General features: G+C 40.8%; 2 protein-coding genes across 5 annotated transcripts; both read right to left on the bottom strand.

Annotated features, from left to right (window-relative positions):
• Nucleotides 1-1,362: 1,362 nt before the first annotated feature.
• LOC115046465 (uncharacterized) lies at nt 1,363-7,492 on the bottom strand. Of its 4 annotated transcripts, XR_003840928.1 has the most exons (10): nt 7,254-7,492; nt 5,650-5,688; nt 5,258-5,566; nt 4,276-4,584; nt 3,566-3,880; nt 3,122-3,271; nt 2,938-3,010; nt 2,398-2,627; nt 1,728-1,786; nt 1,363-1,645 (listed from the first exon to the last, which is right to left on the bottom strand). XR_003840928.1 is itself a non-coding variant. In XM_029506863.1 (8 exons), exons 1-7 carry the CDS (start codon nt 7,282-7,284, stop codon nt 2,967-2,969), a joined length of 1,197 nt encoding a protein of 398 aa, XP_029362723.1. In that variant the 5' UTR covers nt 7,285-7,492; the 3' UTR covers nt 1,363-2,627; nt 2,938-2,966. The 4 variants fall into 4 exon arrangements, 1 of the variants encoding a protein (XP_029362723.1); XR_003840927.1 differs by having other exon boundaries at nt 1,728-2,627; XR_003840926.1 differs by having other exon boundaries at nt 1,363-1,786.
• A 3,406-nt stretch (nt 7,493-10,898) lies between these two features.
• Nucleotides 10,899-18,201, bottom strand: slc25a33 (solute carrier family 25 member 33). Its single transcript, XM_029507325.1, has 7 exons — nt 18,038-18,201; nt 16,039-16,212; nt 14,591-14,668; nt 13,529-13,629; nt 13,242-13,308; nt 12,402-12,682; nt 10,899-12,301 (listed from the first exon to the last, which is right to left on the bottom strand). Exons 1-7 carry the CDS (start codon nt 18,076-18,078, stop codon nt 12,102-12,104), a joined length of 942 nt encoding a protein of 313 aa, XP_029363185.1. The 5' UTR covers nt 18,079-18,201; the 3' UTR covers nt 10,899-12,101.
• Between the last annotated feature and the right edge of the window lie 2,516 nt (nt 18,202-20,717).

Raw genomic sequence — 20,717 nt, 5'->3', positions numbered from 1 at the left:
TTGACTTTGGTAACTTACTATGCAAAGCTATTTCACTTCAACAAACCCTGAGCTTCATCACATCTCTGCCTCTACATAGGACGACGCAATCCCCCAAATACTCGTTTGCGCTGTCCACATCAAAGTGCAGATCAAAGCAGGTTCACTTTAAAATCATTACTTTGACAGAAGATTCTCATTAGATGATTGCTATTCACGATTTAAGAACATGACCTTTTAAGATCCATCAGTGAAGAGGTCAGTGGGTCATCTCTGATATTCAGAGTCAATTGAACTCACATCAGCTGCTCTGGAACAGAAAGCCCCCTTTTAGAGTTCATCAACTCAGAGTTAGTTAAAGCTGGTTTCAGGAATAGACCACTGAACCACTACTGACTTTGAACCACACATAGCTTCCATTGTCTGTCTGTTGTCTATGGCCACCAGCTGACACCTCATAACAAAATGATCGAATAGTCTAATATCTCTTGTGTCTTTGCAAGGGGCCCGTTTCACAAAGCAGGTTTAGGGAAAACTCTGAATTTGTTAAACCTGAACTGAGGAAAACTTTTCTATTTCAGAAAGGGACATCGGTTACAACAGCAACTAACTCTGTGCACCTAACCAGGTCGGGATCAGGTTCTATTCAATAACTCCCAAGTTTCCAAATGTGATTGGCTGCATCGATGGCACTAACATTAGCATCTCCACTCCTTCACATAATGAAGCTGATTATGTGAATGTGAAGTCCATCCACAGTATCAATGTTCAGGTATGTTGACCACTGTCTCAAAATGTCATACAGGTAATATGTCTCATTCACTCCACTGTCAAGATTATGCCATCCTCCACATTTTACTACTAATGTGCAGGCAAAGTGGTCCAGAGAAATGGTGAGTCTACCCTGAAAAGACTGGGATGGGGTCAGCAGTCCACAGCTTGGTACAAAACAAGTCACTTGTGTCCCTCCTTCAATACACTCATGTGTCTACAGTACACTTGCTCTTATATGCCTCTGTAAAGCACTTTGTGATATAAACTTGTGATATAAATTAATGTTACGTACAGAGGAGTTCTATGGTTAAAAGGGGATTCCCACTCATTTGACCCCTGACCCAACTTAATGTGGCCCAGTGTAGGACAAGCTTGGGTGGAGATGATTTAAATTTGTTCCAGTGCTTACATATTTATTTATTTATTTATTTATTTATTTATTCATTCATCTTCCACCCCTTTAGCCGTTTCTGGGTCACGGGCGGTGCTGGAGCCATTCCCAGCTCACCCTGCGTGAGGGCAGGGTCACCCTGGACAGGTCGCCAGTTCATCACAGGGCAAACACACACTCAGACCTATGGACAATTTAGAGTCACTAATTAACCCAAACATGATGTCTTCCATGGTGGGAGGAGACCCACACAGGCACGGGGAGAACATGCAAACTCCACGAAAAAAGGCCCCAGGCCACTACACCGCTGCCGTTTTTTTGTTTGTTTGTTTGTTTTTTCCAATAATTAAACCAGGTCACCTGCGACCATGCACCCACCAATAACTTGTATTTCAGTATTTCATTTTCCAGACCTGCCTTCTTAATCTGGCAGTTCAAGTTCTGCATGTTCCATTTCAATGCATCCCTCTCTGTGACTGCAGACAATGTGTCTTCATCATCCTGTGAGGATGAGCATTATGCTTCAGTATACCTTAAGACTACTATTGGGCATAATCTCGAGAGCATTGTGTAGCCTACTTACAGCTGCAAGGAGTTCTGTTGTGGCATGAGGTTCCACAAGGCAGATATTACCATCAGAATCTGTTGGGACAAATGGAAAAACCCATGAAAGCTAAATAAAATAATCTATAAAAAATATATAAAAGAAAATATATAGACCTCGGCCCATTATATCTTATGAAAGCACTATCCTGGGGGGTACGTGACTCCGACGAGACTATAACACCTGAGTCTTACCTGTTTGAATTATGTTCTTATATTTAATTTTAAGATGCTTCCGAATCCCAAGAGATTGGACCTAAATGAAAATGAATTTTATGTTCAATACAGTTCCACCAGTTTTCACCTATAAGTGTAATTAAATATTAAATAAATAGACTACATTAAAAATAACACTTTGACTCAAGCAGCATTTTCTCCTACGTCAATTCTCGCTTTAGCTGCTGAAGCCGTCTTTCTTTTTTTTTCTCTCTTTTTTTTGGGAAATGTCTGTTCAAACTCGCCGTAAATTCATTGATTATTTCTAAATCCAGAGAGGAAAAAAGTCTCGTTTTCACCTGTTGCCATGGTGAATCATAGTTTCTGGGCCCTTGCTTTTTATAGTTGAACTCAAGAGTTTCCCAATTCAGAGTTCAGGGTTACAGTCAGAGTTTGTTGAACCTCCTTTCTGAATCGGACCCCAGAACACTAACCTGAAGTTTGGTTAAGAAAGACCCAAACTGCAGGACAGTGTTGGGTCTGTGTTAGTATCCAGTGAAAGCTGTGCCTCATCCAGACTGTCCTGCTCTGGCTCCAGCTGCTGCCTTTTCCAGAGGTGTGCCGGACCAACCAGGCCGTTTGGTTCTGTATGACGTCTCCTGCCGTCTTAATCCATTTAGGACACAGTGTGAGGCTGTCGGCTTTCCACTCATTAGTGATTTTGCTAAAAAGGAGAAACACAAAATAATCTTAGTTTAATTTGCTACTCGTTCATTCTCTATGAAAATAAATATGTGCATCAAATTACTCCTGCTTTGAATATTAGATCAAATGTGATGGGGCTTTTTTTTTTAAGGCATTAGTGAAATGGACATATAGATTTGTGTTTGGTCAAGGGTTTCATTTGATTTTGCAAAACACAACGAAGACACTAAGTCCAGGCAGGAGATAGATACAAGAAAATATTAAATACCCTTTGCTTTATGTAAACTTCTAAGGTGGGAAATACACCCTTTCATCATAAACTCCATTACCTTTAGTTATTTGTTGCCTGCATATCCCATCATAGCTTGTTGATTGTTAAGGCAACATAAGTGTTGTCCACACCTGTAAAAACAAGAATGTTCCATAAATCATATAGTGAATGCTCAGCTTTAATAATATGAGTACACATAGAGGATTCTGCACAAACATCTTATGGTAGAAAAAATAACTTACAAGTTCTAGTCTCTCGCTCCAGTTCAGAGGGCTTCTTCTCCTTGTTACACAGTACCTTGGCCACAATCACGATAACAATGACAGCTATAACAAACGTCAGCCCAGACACAAGCCAGCTAATCACCATTGGACTCAGGACTGGATCTGGGTCTGGGGGTCAGAGGAATGATCCGTGAGTAATATCCAGGTGTGTTTTCATAAATGGAATTTCATCAAATGTTGCAACTTACTGTAAAGCTGAGGTACATTTGTGATCAAGTAAAACATTAAATCAATACAGAGAAGAAGTGCCAGGGATATCTAGATAGAATTTAACTCATTTAAAGTTATATTATTGCATCATTCAGGTTTTTAGCCACTCAGATTTACAGCACACAACACATAATACCTTCCTCTATCTCTAAAATATACATAATCTATCTAGCCTATCAAATCACTCCTCACCTCTTATGGCTATAGGCAGGGGCTGGCTTTCTCTGGACACAAAGGTGCGTCCCCCCAGCTGCACCCGATACAGACAGTAGTAGTAACCCTCATTCGAGCTTTGGGCATTGGGAAAGGTGAAAGTGACAGATGGGGTGAGGGCAGGGAGGGACTGGCGCACTGTGCCATTGGAGCGGATCAGACGCAGCTGGAAGGAGCCTCCAGGGTACTGCTGCGCGGTGGAGCAGGTGATATTAAAACTGTGGCCTTTAATGACGGAACCAGCCGGGGCCTCAGTGGATGTGTTGTACCAGTGTTGGGGGGTTAATAGTTCCACTATAATCATACATATAAAGAAATATGTTATTCGAGGTCATTCTGAAAAGACTCCTTTGAAACTAACAACAACATTACAATATTACAACCAGAACTTCCCTCCTACCTCAGATTTTTTTTATTACAAAATATTCTACAAATCATAGATTTCTGAAAATTGAGAAGCAGTGATGGGAATAGATTTTGAATAATTTATTAAAATAAATCACGTTACTTTTTTCGGGAGCGGGTCATTTATCTGATTACTGTTTCCACTGTTAGAACGCTGGCAATTACATGGAGAGTGTTATTGTGACTGAGTTTGTCACAGTAACATGTCACCAACGGGTCTCTCAGCCTAAGAAGAGTGGAGTAGTTTTTTTCCACATTTCACATTAGATCTGGTTATGACTCACCCACAGTGATCTTAATGGAGTTGCTGGGTGGAGAACTGAGCAACTGAGTGGGAAAACCACCCTTGATCCTGTACCGACAACTGTAACTGCCCTGGTGGAAAGTCTCTATATCGGACAGTGTCAGCTCCACTCTGGTCTGGCTTTGGTCTGCCCTCTGTGTGACCAGCGGTGTGGAGACTCCTGCCTTGTATAGATGGAAGTCACTGAGGTGGTGACCCAGCAGAACACTGCAGCTGAAGCGTACAGCCTCTCCAGGTGAGAACACAGTATGAGGTGACAGCAGGGAGAGTGTGGGCATTAAAAGGGTACCTGTGAGCAAAGAGAGGTTACGACGTACAAATTAGTTCCACATATAATCTCAATGTATAATCACCCAATTGCTCTTTGGTGTTTCCTTGTTTCTTAAAAAAAAAAATCTATCTGGCAACCATATGGAATAGAGAAGGTGAAATTGTATGTAATAATTTTGTATGAGTGGAGTCACTTTTTTTAAACTGACAAATAAATAATACTCTATAATCTAATAACTCTAAAGCACCACAGATCAAGCAGTCACAGAGGCTTGATTGAGATTTCTGATGACAGGAATAATCTATATATCATAGTGAGAGAGAATGATGTTTCCATCTTGACTTCATGACAGTGATTTGTGGGATTGCGTGTGTATGGATGTATGGATACAGTTACTCTAAAAATGTATGTTACCTTAATGCTCTGCATCATGTCTGTATTCCAGGTATTTGTTTTTTTACTCTGTGCAAGATTATGCTTACAAGTATTATCTTCTCCATATGCCACTTGAATATCCATTATAAGAAAATATTTAATTTAATATCGAGTTAATAGGAGTCGATGTTACCTCCAGCTACTATGTCTACTATGTACTAAGGTAGGCATTTCATAGCTTCTATGAATCAGCACAATAGAAATCACTCTGTGAACTACTTGGTAGATAAAATGCATCATCTGACCTAAGCCTCACCTGAGCATTTCACCCCTGCATCATTCTCATGAGTGCAGTGAGAGTTACTGTGGAGGACAACAGCACAACGTGTCAAACTGGTCTCATGGCCCGTGCACTGGACATGCCGCAGCAAGATCTCGCCTCTGCCTGAACCAAATGCTGAACCATGAAGGGCAGATTCAGCTAAACCACAGCCCAGCTCCAGACACACCACATCCGCCTCCCGCAGGTCCCACCCATGGTCGCACACTGTCCCCCACTGATTATGGTGGAGTATCTCAACTCTCCCAGAGCACTTGTTCTCCCCATCTATTAGTCTGATCCCACCTGTGGGCCAAAGAGAAATTACTTAGAGAGAAAGTGTGGGAATGGTAGAGGATGTAGCAGGTTTATCTCAATACCTGACTTACCAAAGGCATTAACTCCATCCCATAGAGCGCCTAACACACCTGCGTGGACATCAAAATCATGAAATTATTATCAGGAAAATCTATATACTGTATTTTGCTACCATAAGGCACAATAACAATGAGCGGGTCTATTTTCATACATAAGGCACATGATAAAACCTATATAAAGCGAAACAAAACAGTAAGGCAAGTCGAATTTGCACTACATAATTACTTATCTAACGCTGTCTGACGTTGCAGCCCATATCCAACCAAGGACCAACGTTAACACAACGTCCCTGTGTCAGCTGGGAATGCTCCCACAATACATCAAGAGGAGCGGCTTCGTCATTTACCAAAGTCGCACTAAAACATTTTGACAGATTTTTGAGCACAGTGAACCACATAACATTGGTTCGAGGTCAGTAAGCACAACAAGAATTCACACATAAGGCGCACTGCCGTTTTTTGAGAAAATTTTACGATTTTAAGTTCGCCTTATAGTGTGAAAAATACGGTATGTAATTCCTGAGACTTTGAATGTAAGGTCGTGATTTTATGAGAAAAAAGTTAAAATATCAAGAGCATGAAGTTGAGATTTTATAGGTAAAAGGATATTATTTTGCAGTACCTGTGGCAACTTTTTTAAAATACCTGGGACGAAAGTAAAGTCATTTTTAAAATTCTGACGGTGTTGATAATATGGTGCTGATCAGTCAAGAGATCTGCGAATCCTTTACTTAAATCAAGTTTAACAAAGAGCGATCCTCATGTTACCGCTGATGACTGCTCATTTTCTTCACAAATAAGCCACTGAAATTGTGACCCTATTCTCATAACGGTTCATAAAAATATAAATAGTCTTACAATATGACAACTTTATGGCTTTATTCTTGAAATCTCCATTTCCACCGTCAGTGTGGCTCTCACAGTCAGTCCTTACTACTTTCACATCGTGATTCCTTTCTGTTACCGAGAATTTTTGCTTCAAAATGGAAAAAGAAAATATGAACACTGGACCTTCAGGGTCTTAACTTGGCTCAGCATTCATGCTTAGGCCGTCGTTGTCTCCCTACCACCACCTACCGAACTGGAGGTTTATTTTTCAACATGTCGTCTAATCTGTCCAGGACATCAGGCCGCAATATGAAGGAGAAAAACACTGGCAAAACACAAGCACAAAAACCTTTTTCCTGAACGAGAATTACTATGAGTTACTGGGTTTTAGCTGTGATCAGATGCGCTGCATGAAACTGAGATATTTAAATAGATCGCTCCCTGTTATTCATAACTCACTAACCTATATCACCTCTCTATTCAAAATGACTGAACAGTTGAAGGAGCGCCTGCTTCGACAGACCAGAACAGCCGTATCATAATGAAGTCATTTCAGGTGGTCTGCTGGATATTTCATGTGTCCATGTAAACAACAGGTCAATGTTTCAGATAACGGAGGGGGAGCGGCTACTTAACGTTATAAACCCGATTTCCTATTACAGTTAGTGAAGGATACAATCTCGTGAACCGCAGTTTGTTTCTGAGCTAGATGTAACGTAGTATCTGTTACAGTTGTCAAGATTTTAGCGAGCTAGCTGGTCGGCTAAGTGTTAGCTTCCTGGGCTCACCTGTGAGGAAGATGTGGAGGAATCCCAGCATCGTCCCCCTCCTCACCTCTCCTCCGGACGGCCCGGAGAGAAGGATGCCCGCTGCTGTCCCGAAGACGGTGCTAACAGCCGGCCAAAGACATCCACCGTACCACACATGAGCCGGCTGGTGTCGAGCCCGGGACTAGAGACCGGTGTGTCAACCGATTTGTTTCCCCGTTGGCATTCCTGTTCCCCTCGAAAAGCCGTGTTAACTGGCACCGCCCACAGGACCAACCCGGAACAACTGGTTTTACGGAAAGCGAAGTGGTACAAAATTAATGGCAATGTGCGCGAGATTGCAGCGAAAACCTGTTGGTTTGATCATGTTATTACATTCGGTATTGTCAGTCATTGTTTAACTGGCTGATCATCACAATGACAATTATGTACATAATCTTTCATTAAAATAGTTGTGTACATGTCCTTTTTTCCTCCATAAGGGTAAAGTTCGTGAATTATGAAAAATATGGACACTATCCGGTGGGTGTTTCCAAAGAGTATGTCATTCGCAGGCGCTCCGCCCGTTTCCAAATGAACGATAACCAATAGTTACCTGACTGCAGCTGCAGCCCTCTCCTCTCTGTCTTTTCATTTCTGATGGAGCTACCAATCTCAGCTGTTTCTGTCTAAGATCACGTTTTGTGTCGGGCTTTAACAGCTAGGCTAATGGACGTTAGCATTAGAGCTGGCCAGTTAGCTTACGTTACAAGCTAACGGCCCCGTTTCTCGTCCCAAATTCACCGTCACCACCTTTTAAAAAAGTGTTTGTATAGAAAATTTCTTAACCCTTTATTTTCTTATTCTCCTTTCTTTTCCTTTCTGATCACCGGACTGATGCTGGCTGGACATTTTGCTACCGAACTTCAGACAACAGAGAACAGGCAACAGCATAGCAACAGTAACCAATGGGGGCGGGGCTTAGCGAAGGATAGGCGGCCAAACCATTTGTTGGAGGGGGGGTTACAATTAGGATGAAAACAAGTAAGAAGCTTATGTAACTCAAATATTACATAATGTTTCACTAAAATAGTTGTGTACCTTTTTCCTCCATAAACAAACCATCTCATCGCTCTTTTACTGGTCTAGTCTGTGATCTCGTACTGTCTAGTCTGTTCAGTCCCTGGAGGGGTGCCGTCAGCTGTTCAGGTGCCCACACCGGGAATCGAAGCGTGACATTACATTACATAACATACATACTCTACATTACATTTACAGACATTACTTGTTACATTTACACCATGTACAGATATTTACAGGCCATTACATCACTACAACATTGCATTACAGCGCGGGGCGCTTGGTGCGGGGCGGCAGCGTTACCACTGTGCCACAGCGCTGCTCGAATTGCCGTGTACATATTTGCGCTATATCGCCGCTTCAAATTTACGTCACCTAACCGTGATGACGTGCCCACCCAGCGTGAGCTGGGATTGGCTCCAGCACCCCACGTGACGTCTTCTTCCTAGCTCCGAGTCCACGCCTGTTAATCGTATATAATTTTTATGAATAAATAAATACCATGCTTTGTCGCTGAATTTTTGTTGTGTATATGCTAAAGTGAGTAGGCGTTTCCAAGGAGCAGAAATATGTCATTCACAGGTGCTCCGCCCGTTTCCAAATGAACGTTATACGTCAAAAATAATGTCATCAACTCAGTCGAGCATGCTAACTCGTTAGCTAGCAGTCCATTTGAATGGCCGAATAAATGCAAATCTAAATTTTTTTTTTATATAATTAATAACATACCAGTAACCTACACATTGGTTTGTCACATTTAGCTTTCCGTACACCCAGTTGTGTTTCTATTTGCGTTTCTTCCTTAAGTACGCACGGTAACATAGCAACTACGCACGACTCAGCAGTAAATCGGCGTAAAGGGGAACAGGAATTTGGGGGGAACCTAATCGGTTAACACACCGGGACAGACGGGGACTCGCTAACTGGGCCGGGAGCTAATCTGTTTTCATCCACTAACACTCAGCGGTGCGGGTTTAAGTTTAGTAGAGGCATGATGGACACGGTGGTCCGATAGAAACTAATGCTCGCCTCGTAATAATTTGGGGCTGTTCGCGACTCCCATACCTGCGAGACGTCCTGGAGAGGGACTGTTACGCTACGCGCCGCCCGGCCGCCGTACTACGTCACCAGTCCCGGTCACTCGCTCTGCGGCAGACGGAGGTCACTGCGCAGCAGAGACTGTCGGCACGAAGCCCACCGGCCACGGCCAAAACTGTTAAATCCCCGGCTAAACTGGGAAAGTAACGAAAATGGACCGATGGAAGAGCATAGAGGTTGTTACATGGCCTGGTCTCTGCCATCTAATAAAAAAAAGGGCTTTATTTCATCTAAAAACCCTGACTGTCTGGAGTTGTATCTTTTTTGCTCCTTTCATGTCCACAGATCTTGGGAAAACAGTTTCTTTATAATATGTTTTAACTGGTGCCTAATAAATCATGTACCAGTACTTAAAAAGTTGATTGGGAAGGTGGGAAGTTTTTCAGGCTTCACACTGACATGCTGACAATGTTTTCACCCAACATGATTTGTGTTGGATGAAAACATCACTGGTCACTTTAATTATTCCTTTTGTATGTCACTCTCAGTCACAGGGTACAAAATCATGATTTGTGCAAAACATATTCTCAAGTCCATTTGTATCATTCTGCAAAATAGATAACATGTAACAATTCTGCTTATATGTGTGCTTCACTTAGGTCCATGAGCTAAGGTTTGCTTTCACTCAAAATATTATTTTTCATGCTAATCAAGGTTATAACATATTATGCTGTCGACAGAAATCACTGATACCTGAATACATTTCCCAATCAGAAATTTAACACCAGCACAAGGTGCGACCCTTCTGCTGAAAACCTTTTGAGGTCATGAAACTTTTCTTGTGGTTTTCAGATGGCAATGTTGGGAAATCAATGAACAGATTTCCACAAGGTAAGAAGAATTTTTGCTGACTTATGTCTGACTGCTCAAATGGTTTAACACATTAAGTGACTCATTCTACAACTGTCTAGTGGAACATAAATTTGGCACAACTTTCCTGTAACACAGGACAGGCTTTTCCATTGTCAGGGTAGCTGTTTTGTTGTTTTTTTTTTCCCATTTCCTGTAATATGATCACATACTAGTGCATTTGAGAAACCCAGCTCAAGTTTGAAAAATGAGTTGCAGTTCTGGAGATATATTTTCCAACTGAGACATTACTGCAAAACATAATGCCAAAACAGCAGGAGTCTCTCCCAACAACATCAGCGTCCAAGTCACTCCCTCCATTATTCCAGTCAAAAAATTCCACTTTAAAGATTGTGGTTTTTCCTATGAGGTCATTGAGCTCAACTGCTGTCATGTCATACATGTGGTATTTTGTTTTGTCCTGCATTTTAATATGTGGTGTGTTTGTGTGGTTGCCAACTTGGTTAAGTCTCTCTTGTAAATATGATTTCATGTTAATGGGTTCTGGTAAAAATCGGAAATTGGGGAAAAAAAAAAAAAAAAAAAAAAAAAAAAAAAGGGAAGAAAAAAAATACGAAGTCAGACAGCTGAACAGAGCAGTTCTGCAAAGATGAGCGCTTTTGACAAATATTTAATTTTGGCTGTGTACATCATGTCTAAAAAATTGTAAACTGTCATAAATAATTGAAACATGAAAAATGTTTTTTTTGCCTACAAAAAATATTTGTGTAGGCATATAAATGGCATTTTTTCAGATCTGAGTGGGGGGGGGGGCAACAGTGACATATCTTTAGGAAACAGTGGTATGCAGAAAGAAACGGTTATAAAACTCCTTGGCAATCCTTCTATAGTAGTATTAATAGTAGCAAGCAAACAAGTTCTTTTACTCAACATTAAGACATTGTACTTGTCGCTAGAGGCATGTGAGAACCCTAAAAGTAGAATTGTATTGAATTCCTGAAAGTTGATTCTGTCCTACAATACAGTGTCTTCTGGGTGTTGTTCCTCATACTCTATAAGCCATTACAGATTTCTGCCACACCTTCATGTATACTTGCATACACAAACAATTCCTTCCTGTGCTCCTTAATTGTTTCTGGAATAAAGATTTTATGTATCTTGCAGTGCCCCTGCATCTTGCAATAACTGCAGGACGTCAATTAAATTAAGCACAAAACCTGAATTTCAGTTCAGAAACAGCCATATTGACAGTAAAACAGCTGTACCATTCTGCTTGCTACAAGCTAAAGGAAGATTATTGAATGATGCCAGTATGAAGGTCAAAAACCAACTGATGTGGTTTCTAGATGCAGTTTATTGAGCCACTGGTCAAAACAGCATCGATGTCATATTGTAAAAGTTTAGTCTTTTTCACAAAGAAAAAAAATACAGATAAAACTGTATATGTATATATTTATATTAATGAAAATAACTTCAACTTCAAAACCAGCTATTAATTTTTTGTGAAAAAAAAAATCAAAACAGTCTGTGGTTATTACACTGCAACAGTGTAATGACTGTATTACTTGCATGTCATCTGAATAACTTTGTTAACTAAATGAACCTGTACAGTCATGTGTGATGGAGCATATACCACTGACAAAAAGGAACAAACACTTCCATACAATAACAAAACATAAAATAACTTAGTTAACTTAACATTTTGATAAACTCCTAATGGCAAGCTTTCAATAAACATGTCTAATTAGCTCTTTGGATGAAAGTACAACCTACTTCAGCTCCACCATTAAAGTCTCTGTAGCACCACATCAAAATATGTACAGTGTGTGCTGCATTTCCAATAGTCTCCTCCCAGGCATGTCCCAGGCTTTGTTGGCAAAAAGCCAAACTTTAAATGCATCTTCACTTGGACTCTCCCAGCAGGTGGACAATGAGTTCATACGTGGAGAGGACGATGGCTGTGTTGGGGATTTGTCTAATTAGCTGTGGGACAAGTCCTCTATAAAAAGCTGCATAGCCTTCCTCCACTGCTATTAACCTCCCTGTCTGAAAGAAATACTTGTACTTGCATCCCTCCTCACGCAGCCTTGTCCGTATGACCTCTGAAGACAAACCAGAAAAAATGATTAGTTGCACAAGTTAATATAAACACCTCTACCTAAAATTAGGTTGTTGTGAAAAGAAAACAATGCTTGTGTTTACCGTGAGGGTAGGCAATGCAGGACGCGCAACCCTTTGAAAAAGCAGCTGCCATCATTAAACTGAGGAAGTCTGATGCTCCTTTCTCTTTCTCATTGTTTGGAGAGGTGAACTGGTTGTTGGCAAGGTGTTTCTTCAGTGTCTCATAGATGAGGAAGCAGATCATAGTCTCTGAGATGCCAGCATAAGATGCAGTCAGGCCTCGATAGAAGCCCCGGACCCCTTCCGTTTTGTAAACATAGCGGGCACACTGTAGTGCATTCATCTTTTTCTCTCCTCTGGCTCTGAAAGATCAGACAGGCCAGACTCATTAATGCCAAATTTGTCAATTATCACAAGAGAGACCCGAATAAGTCAGACACTGGCTGAAGCCCTCAGAAAAATTAAGACAAGAAGGGGGTTTTCACTATTGTTTTAGCATTTTATACTTGAAGGATGACAAAAGCTGTTGAATTTCTAACATCTCAATCACAAACATCATATGTGGTTAAATGAGTAAAATCTGTCACTCCTTGAGACCCTTAATTCTTACGGCCAACATTTTGTGTTACAAGACAGATGATCTTCAAAAACCTTGTTCCAGTGACCTCACATGATACTACTGCCCTGTACTTTATAATGTAAATATAGACCCTTCCTCTGGACACAGTACAGTGCGTCAGCACTGTGTATTTATGGCGCCAAGTCACACGCTCTGTCCCATAGACCGTGTAACCCAAGGACAAAGTCACAAAAACTGGCTCAGTGAAATGTTTCTGTCAAAAGGTCACATTATATGAAATACCTTCATGTGTCATCTAAATGAGTCAGAGTACAAACAGTGGAAGTGAAAAAGTTACACACTTTTTCTCCAGCTGCATCCTTGTCTTGACCATCCAGATGGGATTCATCAGAGAGTTGGTAACAAAAGCTGAGTACACAGCACAAAATAAGGAAATATAGTTTAATTAGGTGAAATAACAGCATGTGCAGGGAGCAACAAAATAAACATATACAAAATGAACTGTAGTCAAACACCACATAATAAATGAAAGCTTTTTTAAAGCTATTAATGCTCTTTTTACAAAATTCAAAAAGATTTGTTTTGTTTGATATTTTATGGAATAAAGGGGAACATACAAATGACTCACCGGCAACACCAGCAGAGGACATGTGCACTGCTCCACTATTGGGTACGAACAGCCCATTGAACATTTCTTTTGATTTTGAGTATGCTGCGAAGTAAATGGCTCTGAAACAGAGAACATACTGGTGACAACTCTACACAAACACAGCTGTAAAAATGTACACATAGAGCTTAAATATGAATGCATGTGAATGTGGTGTATGACAGTTCAGTTGGGCTGACATGAGCCTTTGACAGAATATATCCAGAGCAGTCTGTTTCCCAGCGCCTGCCCTCTGCTTCCCTTCTGGAACAAACTGTCACTGCACCAGAATAGGCTGAATAAGCACTGGGCACGACAGAGCTGTCCTGGATCTAAGCTTGCCCAAGTTGGCCAAAGAGACACAGTGGAATTACTGAGCAAAGGCTGATGCTGTAGCTACTCATTAACCATGGTTAAAGAATAGGTGACCCATGACCCCTTTCACTTTACCAAAGTCTCAGCATTTCATGGCTGATGCATTTTACATTGCTTCCAAGAGTATCAGTCACAGGTCCATGTGGAAAAGTTCTATCTGTTTCACTCAAAATAAAACAAGGGTGAAACTGAAACTTGATAACGTGTTCCCAAGCAATTCCCAAAACTGAGATTTATGTCATCAGGTACAAAGCTAAACAAAGTAACCAGCTGATTTGCAAAAACTTTGAGGGATGCAGAGGGGCCTAGAAGTCATAAACATCTTTATTTTTATACACTCAGTTAAGGCTTTCAGCCATTTCAGAAAAAAAAGACAAAACTGCTTCCTTCTTTTTTGTTAGCTGCTAGGGAATGATACATTCTGGAGTGTACTGATATGCAGAAATAAGTCTGTCAGGGAGACACTGCAGCCAAGGCTTTGCTTTGGTGTTGTTAGCAGTTCTTTTTCCAATTGCGTTTCATTATTGACCAGTATTGCCATTCAGTGGTATAATTAACTCAGACAAATCTGCAGTGAAAAAGAAAAGTGATGGATGGAAGTGATGGATAGCAATGACACATTAGAGCAAATATAGTGTATATAGTGTGTAGATACTGTTTTCACTGTACCTTGAGGGAGCCACACCAACAAGGTTTGGTCCCAGACCACGGAAAAGTGATCTAGGGCCCTCTTTTTCAAGAATTGACCTGAAATAAAAGAATCAAACCATGAAAAATAAAATAAGCAGATATAACTGACTGAACTTTTTTAAAATACACAGTGACCGTAAATATTGAACTGTCGACATTTGCTACAGCAAAAGTCAGTAGGATAACTGCAGGCTCTACCGAAGGTTTGAATACAATATGTGAAGCCTGCAACAATCTTAAATGTTACATCAGTCTTGGTCACTTGAGCTGGTTTTGCTTAAGTTCCTAAACTGAACCCAGTCACCGCCACCGCCGTCAACCCCCCCCTCCAGGGGCCTGGTTTGTCACGTCAGCCACATCCCCAAAGTACTTAACTCTTCAAAGGCAGTGACCTTCATTCTCCAGATGACAAGGTCTCCCTTTCGCCAAGCAACAGGGCATTTGTGTCTCTCTCACGCTACCATCCAGCAATAGATCCCAAACAGAGAAATTCTTCTGTCACAAGGTCTGAGAAGCTTCACAAGGAGTTTAACCCGTAATTGAGCTCTGGGGATTTTACATAAACTCAGGCATGAGATTTCAAAGACAACCCAATACACCTGAAAGATAAATCTGTATCGGCTAAAGTTGAGAATCAAGAACAAGCCCTGAAATGACAAGGAAAAGTATTTGCTGCCTTATGTGAAAAACTTGTTATTAGATGTATACAATTTTTAATGGCCTCAGTAGACACTAGTTCAGACTGGTTCTGTGGCTTTAATCTTCCGTGTAATATAACACTGAGGCAGCACCCTACTTAAAATCCTCCCTCCTTTCTCTTGGCCCACTGGGCCCCTTCCTAAATTTCACCACCCCTTGGCAGCTCGTACAAGACCTAAAGATATGCACATCAAAAAACTATTCCATCATAATCACATTTTAAGGCCTCATGGAAGCATGTTTTGACAACCACAACAGCTGGCTCAAGGCACTAAATATTCTAATAAATTTATGTAGGACAGGATTAGAGGCTTTCTGTTACCAAATTTCCCCTGGGAATATATAAAGTATTTATTATATAGTATACAGTAAAGCTGTCATTTGCTTTCTTCTTTCAAAGTTTCTACAAACTAAACCAAAACAACAACAACAACAACACACCAAGCTTGTTTTTTTTTTGACAAATGTGCTAATACATGTATATAAAAACATTAGACAAGCCTGAGACCTATACAGTCTCTACAAGGTAAAACTCCATCGGTTGCCATGCAGCAACTGACAAAGTCAGCAGGTAATAATTATGTGTGTCCCTATGTTAGGTTGAGTAAACAACACAGCATACCCACTGTGGGAAGGGAACACTTTGTTCGCAGATATAACACATGTCTAACAGAACAACCGAGACAGCATGCTGTTGTTCTTTTTGTCCAAAAACACAGATATCTTACCGTAGAACCTGCAGCAGTCCAGGTGTAACAGCCCCCGGTCGAATAACTCCAGTGCCACTTAGGGTGCCCAACTGGACTTGGAATATGGGCCGGAGGGTGAGGCCTGAGGACTGCAACCGGGTCTTCAACACCTCCAGGGGACAGGTCACGATGGCTCCCACCGTACCACTACACCTGAAAATTGATATTCCCAAATATTAAGGTTTTGCGCAATAAAAAGGGATGTAAACAATATCCTATTGCTCAATACATGTATTTTTAAAAAGAAAAGTTTCTAAAGTTGTGTTGCTATTATTTTCAAGATTATTTATTAATTCAATGAGTCTTGATTAGTAGGATACTTTTCAGTCATAACACAGCTGAGGAACCACTGGCCAAGTGCAAATAACAATTCTGGTGAAAGTGGCAATTCTTTTAGCCAAGTGTCTTCCAGCTCAGATTTTCTTATTCCCCCTGGAGAGACTTCTTTGGCTGGGGAAAGATCTTTAAGCACAAAGAAGTGAATTTGCTTAGTTCCTTTAATATCACACAGGTACATCCCTTATTAACTTTGTCTACAACCTTGTCGGTGACAATCTTAGAAGTGTGTAGCAGATTAGACTAAGCCTCTATACTGTGTCATGCCTGAAGGAGAGAGTCAAACATCCTACCAAAGTAATACCTGACCTAATTGTTCATTAATTCAGTCACACCTATCCACCACTAACTATTGTTACAGAACACACGCACTAAACGCCTCCAGTTTGACCAGAAAAGCATTGAATTTTGCTTAAAATTAAGAAAAAAAAAAAAACAAGAACAAGGAAATGTATGCGTGAAAAAAATCCATTGTGTGCTCAGTGTTGTTTATATTATCACACACATCCACATACTCCCATAGAAGAACAGTTTTTTATTAAATAGCGTTCACACTAGAGTTAGTGACAACCTAACTCTGGAGTTCAACCATTAATTCACCCTATCACATAAAATCCCTAAAATCCCAAAGTGGAATAAAACTTTGACTGAAGTCAAGTGAATTGTCAGAAGGCCGTTTATACTCACTCCGTTGCATTATTATGTTTAGATCAGATTTTGAACTTCAAATGTCACATGTTCGCGTCGCATGTTTCCCGTGCGAAGCTAAATTGGGCTGGTCATAACATTTCAAGGGTAAAATGGCGTCATTTTAACGAGCCGGAGTTGTTTTAATGTGACCTTAACGCTCACTGTAAACTCCCAGCTGGACGGTACCGCACAGACCCGCACGGCATGACTGCGGTGATGCCATGAAACGGTGGTCTTCAGGCGGTTCTTGGCATCCGTACGTGCAGCTGGTTGCGGGATAAATGTTACGTAACAGCATCCCTCAGCTCTGGAGGTCCGACTCCCGTGACTGCTGCTCCGGATCCAGCCATTGCGGCGCACATAGCCAGCTTCACTCCCCGCCACCTCACGGCGTCGGGTTACACATCACAGCTGCAATTTATCACAAATGTTTTATCTAAAACATCTGGACCTAACGCGCAATTTGAAAACGACTCCCAGGACATAAAAGCAGCCATGTTTGAATAATCTTGTTGCTAACGGTAGCTATGAAGCGGCAGCAAACTTCCGCGCGGATGTGACCTGCTTGGACTGACAAAGACACTTCGCCGGCCGGCTTATTGTCCGAGACGACGTTAGCTGGCTTAATGGTTATAAGTGGGTAAAATAAACGTAAAAGGTGACCACAAATAGTTTGGCATGAGAGTTTTATCCGCTGTCGAAGAAAATGGTGAAAGAAGCACGCTGAAAGGCTAAACGTTGTATTAGGCTAATACAAGCTAGCTCGCCTTTATGTAGTTTAGCTCGGGATGCGGCAAGTCGCTGAAGGCTGAAAATGTAGACTCTCACGCCGGCTTCTCACTCACTTTATCATCGACTGGCCAAAAACACAGCTGCCGCTGAATGTTACGTTCATATCTCAGCTCTACATCTCGTTTCTCCGGTTGGATGCGGTGCAGTCAACAGGACTTACCCCCCCGCGAAGAGATGCAGCAACGTGTCTTTCTGCGCCATCTTTTCTTCAAATAGCCACCATAATCTTACTGTGTTTATGTTAAATCGTCCCTGAGTTAAAGAAAACGTGCTGTGTCCCCCGTGTTCCCGCGGTAGTCCGTGCGTGTGCCCGGAGCGGCTCGGCGAAGCTGTCAGCGTGGGGCGGGGCGACAAGGTGGCCTGAAGATGGCTCGTTCTGACGTCAGAGGGACGAACGGGGGTGTTGTCCGTGACGTTGGCACATGTGCTCGCTACCTTGTGTCTTTGGCCAATTCCAAGTGTTGCACAACTGATACCCACAACAAACACTTGTCTTTTAAAAACAACACTTCGAACTCCCGAATCTCTCCTGACCTTCACGAGTGTCTGTATGGATCGGAACATTTAATAACTTACAGACATGTTCACCCGCAGCCTGAATAAAGTGTGATTTCGGGCATATCTCTGCATGATCCGATTAACTGCAGATTAGTAATACATTCACTTCATTTGGAGGATATTTTAAACTGTAACTGGTCCCCCATTCTTCATGTCGTTTCTTTGTGCCATAGAGGGACCATGGGCCTAAAAAAGACTCATTGTTTTAGCTTGTATCACAAAAGCACTTTCGGGCTGTTTCCAACGATCGACAAGTATTTTCATTATTAACCATTTAGATTATTCAATAACTTTGTGAGGTGAATGTATAAAAGGTTCGCAAACCAAGAAAAGCGCCCATCACAAATTTTTAACCCAAATTCTTACAAATGACTTTATCTTGCTGGGATTTTAAGTAAAGGATCTCATTTTTTCCATGTTATATAAGACTCCAGCTGTTTGAACTAAACAAGTCGTCTTCCATAGTATCCACAAATATCCATGTTACTATTCACTGCAGCTCAACAGGAAAACACAATCCAAATACATTTATATATGGATGGTTACAGCATGACTAATCTTTGACGCATTACATCATAACTATCAATTTAATCATTTTGATTTCATGTTAAGGTAGTCAATGCAAATTGAACGACTTTGCATGTCTGGTAGCTGATGCAAAGGTGATCATATACTAAAATGGTACATTTAGATCTGCATCCTTATCTCAAAGTTATATAACACTTGTGCCCCCCTGCCTTATTACTCATAAAGGGCCTCTTCCAGTTCTGATATGAAACAAAAATAAGGGAAAGCAAACAAAAAAAAGAAAAACTATGATCAAAAAACACATTCTCGCCAACAAGAACACCACAAGACAACAAAGAACTTGACCTTGGGGAAATATGACACTCTGAGGGTTAGCCTTGCCATCATGAGCACATGATGCATGATGTTATGGTGCGTGCTGCCCACCAATGAACACTGTGTAGTAAAAGTTGGAATGTAGACAGTTGTGACCCTGAGGGTATCTTAGCTGCAGAAAAATAAGGTACGCAATCACCTTGATAACATACTCTTTTATATGTCGACACAAAAACACCTCTGCCGTCAAACCAGTTGTACTTGACTTCAATCAATTTCACAACATGTTGTTCACCTTGTTTTCAAGTTATACTTCATGTATAATTATCTTGTTTCTCCTGGAAACACTGACATTATTCCAATGTTTTCATCCCTTCAGTGTTGCAATAGTTTTCTCTCTATCAGTCTAGTCAGCATTAACGGCCTGATTCAAGTGTCTTTCAATGAATAAACCCCTAATGTGGGTAAGGTAATGAACACACACAAATTATACTGTATTTTAGTTCTAGCAACAGAAGTTGAGTAACTGCACATTATTATTGATCGACTCAAGGGCAACAGTGAGGATACATGTGCTATAGTTGAGCATTTGCAATTGTATACTTGAGTCTTTTTTAAATTACTTCATTTATTTCAGATTGTTGGTTACTGGTTACCTTCTAAAAAGAAATGTTACACAAGCACAATGTAAATCATACATTGGTTCAATTTTCTCAGCCTTTCTGAGCTGTGAAATTTTAGCAAAGCATTGTCCAATAATTTCATTAATATTTATCTTACAGCAATATGTTCTTCTTCAACCCTGCTCCATGAATCATCTCACAACTAATTAGATTGAGCAGTTGTATGTAGTAAAATGTTGCATATGAGTTTTATGAGCTTTCAAACACTATTAACCATAATAAAAATGTCTTAATATGTGATGATAGTTTAGGGGCTATATTTCTGCAGAATGTGTACATTTTCCTCTTTTGACTCTTTGGTAAATAGTACTTCTATCGTACTCAAAAGGAATCTGGACTCAGCATACTTTCAATGGTGTGTTTTTACAGCTTGCCTTAATAGTTGTATAGCTTTGTGAAACACTGACACCAAGTGACCAAATATGAAACCTGCAGCTTCAGGGCATTTTCTCCCAAAATTGAGATTCCAAAATGTTTATTTATTTATTTTTCATTAAAAATTTTTAAAGAGCCGTTTCTGTTTCAATCGTTGTGTCATCTCACCTCTGTGTTTTTGAACTTGTGGCTTGGATCCCACTGAGGATTTGGTGCTTTTCTAAATCTGCCTGGGTTTCTCTCACTCCCGTTTAGACTGATATGCAGTCCAAGTAGAAAGCTGAGAATAATTGCAGGCATTAAGCTGTCTCCGTTTCTGTATCAGTGAAACCTTTACAGTGGTCAGAGACTGATGAAGCAGAAACAGGCAGGAACCCCTCA

Source organism: Echeneis naucrates, chromosome 7 (genome assembly GCF_900963305.1).
Source record: "Echeneis naucrates chromosome 7, fEcheNa1.1, whole genome shotgun sequence".
Lineage (NCBI taxonomy): Eukaryota > Metazoa > Chordata > Actinopteri > Carangiformes > Echeneidae > Echeneis > Echeneis naucrates.
Note: the sequence above shows the minus strand (reverse complement) of the source record. Positions and strands in the feature narration are given on the sequence as shown.